Source organism: Anomaloglossus baeobatrachus, chromosome 5 (assembly GCF_048569485.1).
Source record: "Anomaloglossus baeobatrachus isolate aAnoBae1 chromosome 5, aAnoBae1.hap1, whole genome shotgun sequence".
Classification (NCBI taxonomy): domain Eukaryota; kingdom Metazoa; phylum Chordata; class Amphibia; order Anura; family Aromobatidae; genus Anomaloglossus; species Anomaloglossus baeobatrachus.
This window is the reverse complement of record NC_134357.1, coordinates 332,661,399-332,675,035: the sequence shown is the minus strand read 5'-3', so window position 1 is coordinate 332,675,035 and position 13,637 is coordinate 332,661,399. Positions and strand designations below refer to the sequence as shown.

General features: G+C 47.2%; 1 protein-coding gene across 2 annotated transcripts in view; it reads left to right on the top strand.

The window, feature by feature from the left end:
- The window catches only part of RPN2 (ribophorin II), an 83,315-nt gene extending 82,681 nt beyond the window's left edge, over positions 1-634 (top strand). For both annotated transcript variants that reach the window (XM_075349817.1, XM_075349816.1), the window contains one exon: positions 211-634. In XM_075349817.1, coding sequence (XP_075205932.1) covers positions 211-223 — 13 coding nt within the window. In that variant the 3' untranslated portion in view covers positions 224-634. The remainder of the gene's footprint in view (positions 1-210) is intronic.
- Positions 635-13,637: the final 13,003 nt, after the last annotated feature.

The window sequence follows — 13,637 nt, the reverse complement described above, 5'->3', positions numbered from 1 at the left end:
GTGACAGATTCCCCCTAAGGGCTGTGTAAGGTAATTATTGGCACCCAGCTTTTTCTCATAAAATGGAAAGGTGTGGACTGTTCCTGATCATAGGTTGTCTGACGTGAGCAGGTATGTATGGCTCGCTGCGCATAACACATTTGTCCTGTTATCTATAATGTGACTGTCCTTTGTAAAACTGTATAACAATTATCCTCTTTGTTTCGACAGGTCAGAAAAGTGAAGTGAGACCAGATTTGAAAAAAAAATACACCCCAAGATGCCAGCGTCAGTTCATCTGTACACGTTGAAAAATTGCAGTCCATTTTTTTTTTTTATGTGCCCAGAATGTTTCCTCTGCACTGATTGTTGTGTGATGGCCTCTCAGCTGCCCTTGCCCCTCGTCATTGAAACCACTGTGATATCCATTCCAGATGTGTACGCTGACATCTTTCTGCCAGGTGAAGGCAGTGAACTAGCTGTTGGCAAGCTTTTGCCTGGGCATTTTCACACGTTTAAAGACAACCATGATGTCGGGTTGTGTGGGGGCTGGCAGCATGTTTTTGGGGGGCAATGTGAAGAATGAAATTGGAAGAAGATGAAATGGGACTTCTGAAAACTTCTTCCCTTGATAATAAAATGAAGGTGAATGGGACTGGTTTTTTTTTGTGTATTTCCTTAATAATCCAAAACGAAGTTTCTAAATGAAAAAAAAAAACCTTTATTGACTTGCAAAGAAAATTCACAAGTCATTATATAGGGATATTTTGAAAAATAGAAGTGTTAATAGTTTTTATTAGTTAAAATGCAAAGTGAATGAAGAAAAGGGTAATCAAATCAATATTTGCTGTGACCGTTCTTTGTATTCAAAATGGCATAAAAGCATAAATTCTTCTAGGTACACTTGCACACAGTTTCTGAAGGATCTCAGCAGAAAGTTTGCTCCAAACATTTTGAAGAACTAACCCCAGATCTTATGTGAATGTAAGCTTGCGTAAATCATAGGATTTGGTTTGCACAAAAACATAGGAACTAGGGCGCACAAAGATGACAGCAGGTGCTGTAGACTGATGAGACAAAATGTGAACAATAGGCAGTTGAATGGCTGGAGAGGGGTACAATAATGAATGTTTGCAGGCAACTGTGAAGCATGGTGGAGGCTCCTTACAAGTTTGGGGCTGCCCTGTAGACTGGGAGACCTCGCGGGCAGGGTCCTCTCTCCTCCTATACCAGTCTGTTTTGTACTGTTAATGATTGTTGTACGTGTACCCTCTTTCACTTGTAAAGTGCCATGGAATAAATGGCACTATAATAATAATAATAAATAATAATAGTTTCAGCTAATGGATTTGGTCAAGATTAGTATGTACTCTATGCTGAGAAGTGCAGGTACGTATTTGCAATATAATCAAGGAGGCATCCATTTAGCTCATTAAGGACAGCATTAATCCTGACTAAATGCTCAACTTTTGAAATGAAACTTGCCCTAAACTTGAAAGGAGCCTCCACCAGGCTTCACTGTTGCCTGCAGATACTCATTATTGTACTGCTCTGCAGCCCTTGCCCACTTCTTAATGCTTGAACACTTCATCTTGATGGTTTGAAATCTTTTCCTGGAAGAGACCTCTCTGGTGTAGTATAACAACCTTTTGTCTTCTTGCTGTGTTACCGTATTTTTCGGACTATAAGCCACACCGGACCATAAGACGCACCCTGGTTTTAGAGGAGGAAAATGGGAAAATAAAATTTTAAGCAAAAAATGTTGTCATGACACACTGTTATGGGGAGAGGATCTGCTGCTGACACTGTTATGGGGGTAATGTCCCCAAATTCTCTACTAAGGTACCCCTTCCTGGTAATGATCCTCCTGCCTTCTATATTATCCCCATCCTTGTATATATGTCCCCCATCCTGGTATAGCCCCCATGCTGATAAATACCCCGGTCCTGATAAATACCCCCATCCTGGTATGTGCTCCCATCCTGGAATATGCCCTCATCGTGGTATACGGCCTGCATCCTGTGGCACACATAAAAATATAAACGTTTATACTCGCCTTTCCTCACTCCACGCAGCATCGCTCGTCTTCCTGTCTGTGCCAGCAGCAGTGCCGCTGACCTGTGTGGAGCCGTGCGCACAGTGATGACGTCATTGCTGTGCGCATCGCTCTCCACACACATCAGTGGGCAGGTAGACAGGAGGTCATTGCGATGCTGCAGGGAATGGTGACCGGTGTGTATACTTATTCACTGCCCCCCTTGCTGATGATGCGCGGGGGCAGTGAATATAGCTACACATGTTCACTCGAGGCTGTAGGAGCCAGGGATGATCACGTGGGCCGGCTGTTTAGTATGCGCACAATCCCTGCCCATCATCTCGCCCACCTCTCGGCGCCAGCTTCAGGGGTGAGAGATGATGGGCGTCGGGATGCAGTGCTTATGAAATGAGGCTAATGACATGGTCATGGTAGGTGCTACTACATCCTGTTCCTGTCTCTGATGACCTGCTCCACCACCACTGCAGCCATCAGATTATAAGACTCACCCCCCCCCCCCCCCCACTTTCCCCAAAAATTTTGGGGAAAAAAAAGTCCAAAAACTACGGTAAGGCTATGTGCGCACTGAGCGTTTTTGCGTGTTTTTCAAGTGCATTTTTGGGCAGCAAAGTCTGAGTTTTTTCATTTTTGCTGTTAGCACACAACTTATTTTTTTTTTTTTTTAGCTGCGTTTTTGAGCTAAAAAAAAAAAAAATGGACATGTAAATTCTTTCCAGCGTTTTACTACATTTTTAACCCAAGCAATGCATTGGAAAAACACAGCCAAAAACGCACTGAAATGCGGTGCGTTTTTTACCAGTTCGTTTTTGGCACAGTTGTGTTTTTTGGCGTCTTTGTGTGTTTTTGCGGCCAAAAACGCAGCGTCAAAAAAAACGCTGTGTGCGCACATAGCCTTAGTCTTACCGTCGTGTATGACTTGTGACATGAAAGAAGAACAAGGAGTCCTGAAGTGATATAGCCCTCACATTTAAAGGGGTGGGGTTAAGTCTGTGTGGGATTACATAGAGACTAGAGGGTTTGCACAATCCCAAATCCACATACGATCTGATGTTTGCAACAACCTCCCTGCTGAGTTCCTTCAAAACCTGTCTGCAAATGTATCTAGAAGAATTGATGCTGGTTTGAATACAAATGACAGTCACACTAAATATTAATGTGATTTACCATTTCTCTTTTGTTCATTCACTTTGCATTTTATTAATTGATAGAAAATTATTAACACTTCTATTTCTTTGTCGCTCCTAATTGGGAGACCCAGACAATTGGGTGTATAGCTACTGCCTCCGGAGGCCACACAAAGTACTACACTTAAAAGTGTAAGGCCCCTCCCCTTCTGGCTATACACCCCCCCGTGGGATCACGGGCTCCTCAGTTTTATGCTTTGTGCGAAGGAGGCCAGACATCCACGCATAGCTCCACTGTTTAGTCAGCAGCAGCTGCTGACTATGTCGGATGGAAGAAAAGAGGGCCCATACGAGGGCCCCCAGCATGCTCCCTTCTCACCCCACTTTCTGTCGGCGGTGTTTGTTAAGGTTGAGGTACCCATTGCGGGTACGGAGGCTGGAGCCCACATGCTGATTCCTTCCCCATCCCCATTAGGGCTCTGGGTGAAGTGGGACTTTACCGGTCTCCGGGCACTGAGGCCGTGCTCCATCCACAGCCCCTGGAGGATCTGCTGGATACGGAGCGGAGTTTCCTCAGGGACAGGACCCTGCTCCATCAAGGTACTCCGTGTCCCCGTGCTTATCGCACGCACACTGCAGCATTGCTGGGTGTGTTAGTGCGCCGGGGTAAACAGCGCTGCTGCGCTTGTGCCGTTACTCACTACAGCTCTGCTGAGTGAGGTGACTTAGTACGATCGGCCGATCCGGCCGCGGGGGTCAGTTTTTACTGCGTCGCGGCTGGGATTTGTGGTGCGCCGGGGACTTCCGCGCTGGCCGTGCATATATGACGGCCGCGCTAGATTACTACAGTCCCCGGCTTTTGCGGCCTGGTTCGTATCGTTCCCGCCCCCAGACCTGCCAGTCAGGAGGAGGGCGGGACGCTGTACAGACCAGCAGCGTTAAGAGCTGGAGTCTGTTTTACATACTCCAGCCCTCACACTAGGCACAGTGGGACGCAGTTTCCCGCACTTTTGTTTGTGACGCCCACGGTCCGCCCCTCTTCAGCGGGCGGTAAGCAGCCCTCAAGGGCTCTCCCCCACTTGTGCCATAGTGTACTTTGTATTTTGTGCTGGCAATACTTTGCACTGTACAGTCGCTGGTGATTTTCTGCTATATACCCTCCTTAGATTTCTCAAGGAGACAACAGCATGTCGTCCGCAAAAAGCAAAAGTGCCAAGGCACGGACTTTATATGCTGCTTGTACCGCATGTGGGGCTACTCTACCGGCAGGTTCCACTGACCCCCATTGTGTGCAGTGCTCGGCCCCTGTGGCAATTGCTCAGCCGGGGCCGCTGCTAGAGGTGACCCAGGGAGAACCACCTGTGAATGCTGTCCAGGTGACAGGGACGGAGTTTGCAGCTTTTGCTGACAGATTGTCTATGACTATGTCTAAAATTCTTGAAACATTGCAGTCTAGACCAGTAACTCAGACCATGGGCACTGTTGATTCATTGCCACCTTGTCCCCCTCAGCTGGACCACTTCCTAGCTCCGGGGGTGTCACATGCACCCCAGGGTGACGGCTCTGACTCGGACGACAGTCCCAGACAACCTAAGCGGGCTCGCTATGAGCGACCCTCAACTTCATCACACTGGTCAGGGTCCCAGCGGGACGACTCTCTGTGTGATGAGGCGGATGTAACTGATCAGGAGTCTGATGCTGGGGCCGCTCTCAATCTAGATACCCCGGATGGTGACGCCATAGTGAATGATCTTATAGCGTCCATCAATAAGATGTTAGATATTTCTCCACCAGCTCCTCTTGCGGAGGAGGCAGCTTCACAGCAGGAGAAATTCCATTTCAGGTATCCCAAGCGTAAATTAAGCACTTTTCTGGACCACTCTGACTTTAGAGACGCAATCCAGAAACACCACGCTTATCCAGATAAGCGTTTTTCCAAACGGCTTAAAGATACACGCTATCCTTTTCCCCCTGACGTGGTCAAGGGCTGGACACAGTGTCCCAAGGTGGACCCTCCAATCTCCAGGCTTGCAGCCAGATCTCTAGTTGCAGTGGAAGATGGGGCGGCACTTAAAGATGCCACTGACAGACAGATGGAGCTCTGGTTAAAATCCATCTATGAAGCGATTGGAGCGTCGTTGGCGCCAGCATTCGCAGCCGTATGGGCACTCCAAGCTATTTCAGCTGGCCTTACACAGGTCGACACGGTCACACGTACATCTGCTCCGCAGGTGGCACCCTTGACCTCTCAAATGTCTGCATTCGCGTCTTACGCGATTAATGCTGTCCTAGACTCTACGAGCCGTACGGCGGTGGCGTCAGCCAACTCTGTGGTTTTACGCAGAGCCCTGTGGTTGAGAGAATGGAAGGCAGATTCTTCTTCCAAGAAGTGCTTAACCAGTTTGCCTTTTTCTCGTGACCGATTGTTTGGTGAGCGTTTGGATGAAATCATTAAACACTCCAAGGGTAAGGATTCATCCTTACCTCAGCCCAGACAAAACAAACCCCAACAGAGGAGGGGACAGTCTGGTTTTCGGTCCTTTCGAGGCTCAGGCAGGTCCCAATTCTACTCGTCCAAAAGGACTCAAAAGGATCAGAGGGGCTCAGATTCTTGGCGGACTCAATCACGCCCAAAAAAGCCAGCCGGAAGAACCGTTACCAAGACGGCTTCCTCATGACTCTCAGCCTCCTCTCTCCGCATCCTTGGTCGGTGGCAGGCTCTCCCGCTTTGGCGACATTTGGCTGTCACAGGTCAAAGACCGTTGGGTGAGAGACATTCTGTCTCACGGGTACAGGATAGAGTTCAGCTCTCGTCCTCCAACTCGCTTCTTCAGAACTTCCCCACCGCCCGACCGAGCCGATGCTCTGCTACAAGCGGTGTCCGCTCTAAAGGCGGAAGGAGTGGTGACTTCTGTTCCTCTTCAGGAACAAGGTCACGGTTTTTACTCCAATTTGTTTGTGGTGCCAAAGAAAGACGGGTCGTTCCGTCCCGTCCTGGATCTAAAGCTGCTCAACAAACACGTAAAAACCAGGAGGTTCCGGATGGAATCTCTCCGCTCCGTTATCGCCTCAATGTCTCAAGGAGATTTCCTAGCATCAATAGACATCAAGGATGCTTATCTCCATGTGCCAATTGCGCCAGAGCATCAGCGTTTTCTACGCTTCGTTATAGGAAGCGAACACCTGCAGTTCGTAGCTCTACCTTTCGGGCTGGCGACAGCCCCTCGGGTCTTCACCAAGGTCATGGCAGCAGTAGTAGCAGTCCTGCACTCGCAAGGTCACTCCGTGATCCCGTATTTGGACAATCTACTTATCAAGGCACCCTCTCAAGAGGCATGCCAACACAGCCTGAACGTGGCACTGAAGACTCTCCAGAGTTTCGGGTGGATTATCAACTTTTCAAAGTCAAATCTAACCCCGACCCAATCACTAACATATCTTGGCATGGAGTTTCATACTCTCTCAGCGATAGTGAAACTTCCACTGGACAAACAGTGCTCGCTACAGATAGGGGTGCAATCTCTCCTTCAGGGCCAGTCGCACCCCTTGAGGCGCCTCATGCACTTCCTAGGGAAGATGGTAGCAGCAATGGAAGCAGTTCCTTTTGCGCAGTTTCATCTGCGTCCACTACAATGGGACATTCTCCGCCAATGGGACGGGAAGTCGACGTCCCTCGACAGGGAGGTCTCCCTCTCTCAGGCAGCCAAGGAATCTCTCCGGTGGTGGCTTCTTCCCACCTCATTGTCAAAAGGAAAGTCGTTCCTACCCCCATCCTGGGCGGTGGTCACGACAGATGCGAGTCTATCAGGGTGGGGAGCAGTGTTTCTCCACCACAGGGCTCAAGGTACGTGGACTCGGAAAAAGTCCACCCTTCAGATCAATGTTCTGGAGATCAGAGCCGTCTATCTTGCCCTACAAGCCTTCCAACAGTGGCTGGAAGGCAAGCAGATCCGAATTCAGTCGGACAACTCCACAGCGGTGGCATACATCAACCACCAAGGGGGAACACGCAGTCGGCAAGCCTTCCAGGAAGTCCGGCGGATTCTGACGTGGGTGGAAGACACGGCATCCACCATATCCGCAGTTCACATCCCAGGCGTAGAAAACTGGGAAGCAGACTTTCTCAGTCGCCAGGGCATGGACGCAGGGGAATGGTCTCTTCACCCGGACGTGTTTCAGGAGATTTGTCGCCGCTGGGGGATGCCGGACGTCGACCTGATGGCGTCACGGCACAACAACAAGGTCCCGGTTTTCATGGCACGGTCTCACGATCACCGAGCTCTGGCGGCAGACGCCTTAGTTCAAGATTGGTCGCAGTTCCGGCTACCGTATGTGTTCCCACCTCTGGCATTGTTGCCCAGAGTGCTCCGCAAAATCAGGTCCGACTGCCGCCGCGCCATTCTCGTCGCTCCAGACTGGCCAAGGAGGTCGTGGTACCCGGATCTGTGGCACCTCACGGTAGGCCATCCGTGGGCACTACCAGACCGTCCAGACTTGCTGTCTCAAGGGCCGTTTTTCCATCTGAATTCTGCGGCCCTGAACCTGACTGTGTGGCCATTGAGTCCTGGATCCTAGCGGCCTCAGGTTTATCTCATGAAGTGGTTGCCACCATGAGACAGGCTAGGAAGCCATCCTCCGCCAAGATCTACCACAGGACGTGGAGGATATTCCTATCTTGGTGCTCTGCTCAGGGAGTTTCTCCCTGGCCTTTTGCATTGCCTACTTTTCTTTCCTTCCTGCAGTCTGGGTTGGAAAAAGGTTTGTCGCTTGGCTCCCTTAAGGGTCAAGTCTCCGCGCTATCCGTATTTTTCAGAAACGCCTGGCGCGACTTCCTCAGGTACGCACGTTCCTGCAAGGGGTTTGTCATATCGTCCCCCCTTACAAGCGGCCGTTGGAGCCCTGGGACCTGAACAAGGTTCTAACTGCTCTCCAAAAGCCGCCTTTCGAGCCTATGAAGGAGGTTTCCCTTTCTCGTCTTTCACAGAAAGTGGCCTTTCTAGTGGCGGTCACGTCTCTTCGGAGAGTGTCCGAGCTGGCGGCGTTATCATGCAGATCTCCATTCCTGGTGTTTCACCAGGACAAGGTAGTTCTGCGTCCAATTCCAGAATTTCTTCCCAAGGTGGTATCTTCCTTTCATCTCAATCAAGATATCACTTTACCGTCTTTGTGTCCGCATCCAGTTCACCAATTTGAAAAAGGTTTGCATTTATTGGATCTGGTGAGAGCACTCAGGATCTACATTTCCCGCACGGCGCCTCTGCGCCGCTCGGATGCACTCTTTGTCCTTGTCGCTGGTCAGCGTAAAGGGTCGCAAGCTTCCAAATCCACCCTTGCGCGTTGGATCAAGGAACCAATTCTTCACACCTACCGTTCTGCTGGGCTTCCGATTCCATCAGGACTGAAGGCCCATTCTACCAGAGCCGTGGGTGCGTCCTGGGCATTACGGCACCAGGCTACGGCTCAGCAGGTGTGCCAGGCGGCTACCTGGTCGAGTCTGCACACTTTTACCAAGCATTATCAGGTGCATACCTACGCTTCGGCGGATGCCGGCCTAGGTAGACAAGTCCTTCAGGCGGCGGTGGCTCACCTGTAGGAAAGGGCTGTTTGACGGCCCTATCACGAGGTATTCTTTTACCCAAGAAGGGACTGCTTTTGGACGTCCCAATTGTCTGGGTCTCCCAATTAGGAGCGACAAAGAAGAAGGGAATTTTGTTTACTTACCGTAAATTCCTTTTCTTCTAGCTCCAATTGGGAGACCCAGCACCCGCCCTGTTTTCTTAGGAAGTTTGTTTTTTTCGGGTGCACATGTTGTTCATGTTGAACAGTTCAGTTCTCCGAGGTTGTTTCTCGGGTTGAATTTGTATTTAAAACAGTTATTGGCTTTCCTCCTTCTTGCTTTTGCACTAAAACTGAGGAGCCCGTGATCCCACGGGGGGGTGTATAGCCAGAAGGGGAGGGGCCTTACACTTTTAAGTGTAGTACTTTGTGTGGCCTCCGGAGGCAGTAGCTATACACCCAATTGTCTGGGTCTCCCAATTGGAGCTAGAAGAAAAGGAATTTACGGTAAGTAAACAAAATTCCCTTCTTTGAAAGCATTACTTTGCAGTTATTTTACACAACTGCTTAAAACTTCTATGTCCTCATGAATATCTGATTTGGATGAATAAATTTCGGTCTGTAAAATTTTTACATGCCCAGTTCTACAATGCGTTTTCAGAATTGGAAGCAGAGATGACACTGAACTGTGAGAATTGTCTGAAATTGCAGTAACTGCCCCATTTCTATAATGATGTTACTAAGGTCTGGGAGCTGTTATCTCCGTCACGTGCACTGAATGCTAAATCTGCGGCTGCTAACCAGATTCGGTGTTGAACTGGTTAGAAGATACAGAAAAAGTAAATGTAGGATACTCGGAGATGCTTTGTGAATAATATCTAAGAATATTCCACATCTTGTAGTTATGCCACGGTTCATGGCATCTTTGTGAAGAAAACACATTAAAGAATGAAAGAGGATCTGGACAAGAATGTCTTGTGAAGCGGACTGCTCTGTGATGTGCTGTCATCCTATACATCAGGGCCGGACTGGCCATAGGGCTATTCTGGCAAATACCAGAAGGGCCGGAGCCTGTACCTGTAGTGGGCTGGTGTCTGTAGTGGCCGCTCAATCTTCAGTCACCGCCGCTCTCCTCCGCAGTATGCGCTGTGCTGTGTCGGCCTTGCTGTGCGATTCTGCGCCCGGCATACACACTGCTGAGGAGAGTGATGGTGACCGCAGCTCTCTCCTTCCTGATCAAATGTATTTGCGTGTCTCAGCCGTAAATACATTTGAACAGTGTAGCGCGGCGCTCGGGTCTAGGCTCCGACGTGCATCAGCGTGATGACGTCAGCAAGGTGCTGAACTCATCACACTGCTGCGGGCGCCACAGATACACGTTGGGCAGTGGTGAGCGCTCCATGGAGGAGTGGAAGATGAACTGTACTGGAAAAGGGGAGAACAATCGTGAAAGGGACACAGCTTTCTGAGAGGTAGTGGGGTGAGTACTTTTATTCAGTGTGTGTGTGTGTGTAGGATATTTTACAAAAGGGCACTGTGGGGGGGAAATATTTTGCAGAGGCAGTGTGGGAGGGGTATATTAATGAGAGTGGCAGCGTGGAGTATATTAAGGAAAGTAGCACTGTGGGGGTATATTAAGGAGAGTGGCAGTGTGGGGGTATATTAAGGAGAGCGGCAGCATGAGGGTATATTAATTAGAGTGACAGCATGGGAGTATATTAAAGACATTGGCAGTGTGGGTATAATAAGGAGAGCGGCAGCATGGGGGGTATATTAAGGAGAGTGGCAGCGTGGGGGGTATATTAAGGAGGTGCAGCGTGGAGCCAAAAACTGCTGCCGCGAGGAGGTGCAACGTGCAATCCTGAAACTGCTGCCGAGAGGAGGTGCAGCGTGGAACCAGAAACTGCTGCCATGAGGAGGTGCAGCGTGGAACCAAAAACTGCTGCTGCGAGGAGGTGCAACTTGCGATCCAAAAACTGCCGCCGCGAGGAGTGCAGCATGCGATCCAAAAACTGCCGCCGCGAGGAGTGCAGCGTGCCTTTTAGAGATCATTTCATCTTCAACTTGTTTAACTGTTCTCAATAATAATTTTGACCAGGGGTGTCCAAAATTTTACATGCCACTGTATATTCTTATACATAGGGGCAGTATTATAGTAGTTATATTCTTGTGTATAGGGGCAGTAATATAGTAGTTATATTCTTGTACATGGGGGCAGTATTATAGTAGTTATATTCTTGTACATAGCAGTATTATAGCAGTTATATGCTTGTGCATAGGGGTAGTAATATAGTAGTTATATTCTTGTACATAGGAGCAGTATTATAGCAGTTATATGCTTGTACATAGGGGCAGTATTATAGTAGTTATATTCTTGTGCATAGGGGCAGTAAAATAGTAGTTATATTCTTGCACATAGGGGCAGTATTCTAGTAGTTATATTCTTGTACATAGGGGCAGTATTCTAGTAGATATATTCTTGTACATAGGGACAGTATTCTAGTAGATATATTCTTGTACATAGGGGCAGTATTCTAGTAGTTATATTCTTGTACATAGGGGCAGTATTATAGTAGATATATTCTTGTATATAGGAGACAGTATTATAGTAGTTATATTCTTGTACATAGGGGCAGTATTCTAGTAGATATATTCTTGTACATAGGGGCAGTATTCTAGTAGATATATTCTTGTACATAGGGGCAGTATTCTAGTAGATATATCCTTGCATATAGGAGTCAGTATTATAGTAGTTATATTCTTGTACATAGGGGCAGTATTATAGTAGTTATATTCTTGTACATAGGGGCAGTATTATAGTAGTTATATTCTTGTGCATAGGGGCAGTAAAATAGTAGTTATATTCTTGTACATAGGAGCAGTATTATAGCAGTTATATGCTTGTACATAGGGGCTGTATTATAGTGGTTATATTCTTGTACATTGGGGCAGTATTATAGCAGTTATATTCTTGCACATAGGGGCAGTATTCTAGTAGTTATATTCTTGTACATAGGGGCAGTATTCTAGTAGATATATTCTTCTACATAGGGGCAGTATTCTAGTAGATATATTCTTGTACATAGGGGCAGTATTCTAGTAGTTATATTCTTGTACATAGGGGCAGTATTCTAGTAGATATATTCTTGTACATAGGGGCAGTATTATAGTAGATATATCCTTGCATATAGGAGACAGTATTATAGTAGTTATGTTCTTGTACATAGGGGCAGTATTCTAGTAGTTATATTCTTGTGCATAGCGGCAGTAAAATAGTAGTTATATTCTTGTACATAGGAGCAGTATTATAGCAGTTATATGCTTGTACATAGGGGCTGTATTATAGTGGTTATATTCTTGTACATAGGGGCAGTATTATAGCAGTTATATTCTTGCACATAGGGGCAGTATTCTAGTAGTTATATTCTTGTACATAGGGGCAGTATTCTAGTAGATATATTCTTGTACATAGGGGCAGTATTCTAGTAGATATATTCTTGTACATAGGGGCAGTATTCTAGTAGATATATTCTTGTACATAGGGGCAGTATTCTAGTAGTTATATTCTTGTATATAGGGGCAGTATTATAGTAGATATATTCTTGTATATAGGAGACAGTATTCTAGTAGTTATATTCATGTACATAGGGGCAGTATTCTAGTAGTTATATTCTTGTACATAGGGGCAGTATTATAGTAGATATATTCTTGTACATAGGGGCAGTATTATTTTAATTATTGTCTTGTGCATTTATGCTGTAAAACAGAAGTATTTTGACTGTCCCTATGACGGCAGCCATAATGTCACCATTAATAATGCCAGTGACACCCCCCTGGATCCTCGCTCTCTGAGTAAATAATGGAGCCTCGCTGAGTAAATAATGGAGCCTCACTAAGTAAATAATGGAGCCTCGCTGAGTAAATAATGGAACCTCGCTCGCTGAGTAAATAATGGAGCATCGCTGAGTAAATAATGGAGCCTCACTAAGTAAATAATGGAGCCTCACAAAGTAAATAAAGGAGCTCGCTGAGTAAATAATGGAGCCTCACTGAGTAAATAATGGAGCCTCGCTAAGTAAATAATGGAGCCTCGCTAAGTAAATAATGGAGCCTCACTGAGTAAATAATGGAGCCTCGCTAAGTAAATAATGGAGCCTCACTAAGTAAATAATGGAGCCTCGCTGAGTAAATGGAGCCTCGCTGAGTAAATAATGGAGCCTCACTGAGTAAATAATGGAGACTCACTAAGTAAATAATGGAGCCTCGCTAAGTAAATAATAGAACCTCGCTCGCTGACTAAATAAAGGGGCCACACTCACTTGCTATGTCATCATATTATGAGGTCACAGTAGTCAGAGACTATAAAAAGCCATGCGGCTATCAATTGTCCTCATACTCCTGGACCGGACCGCCGAAAAACAAAGCTCCACCTGTCACCATGCCATCTAGAACGCAGAATGAACGCAGTAGACGTCGGCGGCGACGCAGAGCCAGGAGGACCCCCATAAAGCGCCACCCCGGCCTTAGGACAGGTAAATATCTATGTACAGGCTTGCCTGTGGACAGAATGTGTAGTAAGGATGGCTTCTTCTTGTCTCAGTTCGCAGGCGCAGAAGGCACCATCACAGACGGTGAACAGGTCTCCACACAGCGATGCCGCGTCTCAAGACTTCAGCAAACCCTGGGTGAATCCAAAAGACTTCTGAAGACTCCACCAAAACCGTAGTGAATCCAAAATATCGCTTGAAGGCTTTACGAAACCCGTGCTGAATCCAAAATACTTACTGAAGGCTTCACCAAACCCGTGCTGAGTTCAAAAGACGCTGGATGCCGCTGGAGATATCTGTTAATAAACCTAAGGCGCAAAAACTCTTCTGTTCTGGTTGTTTTTTTTTAGTAAAACGCCTCAATCTTTTTGTGCT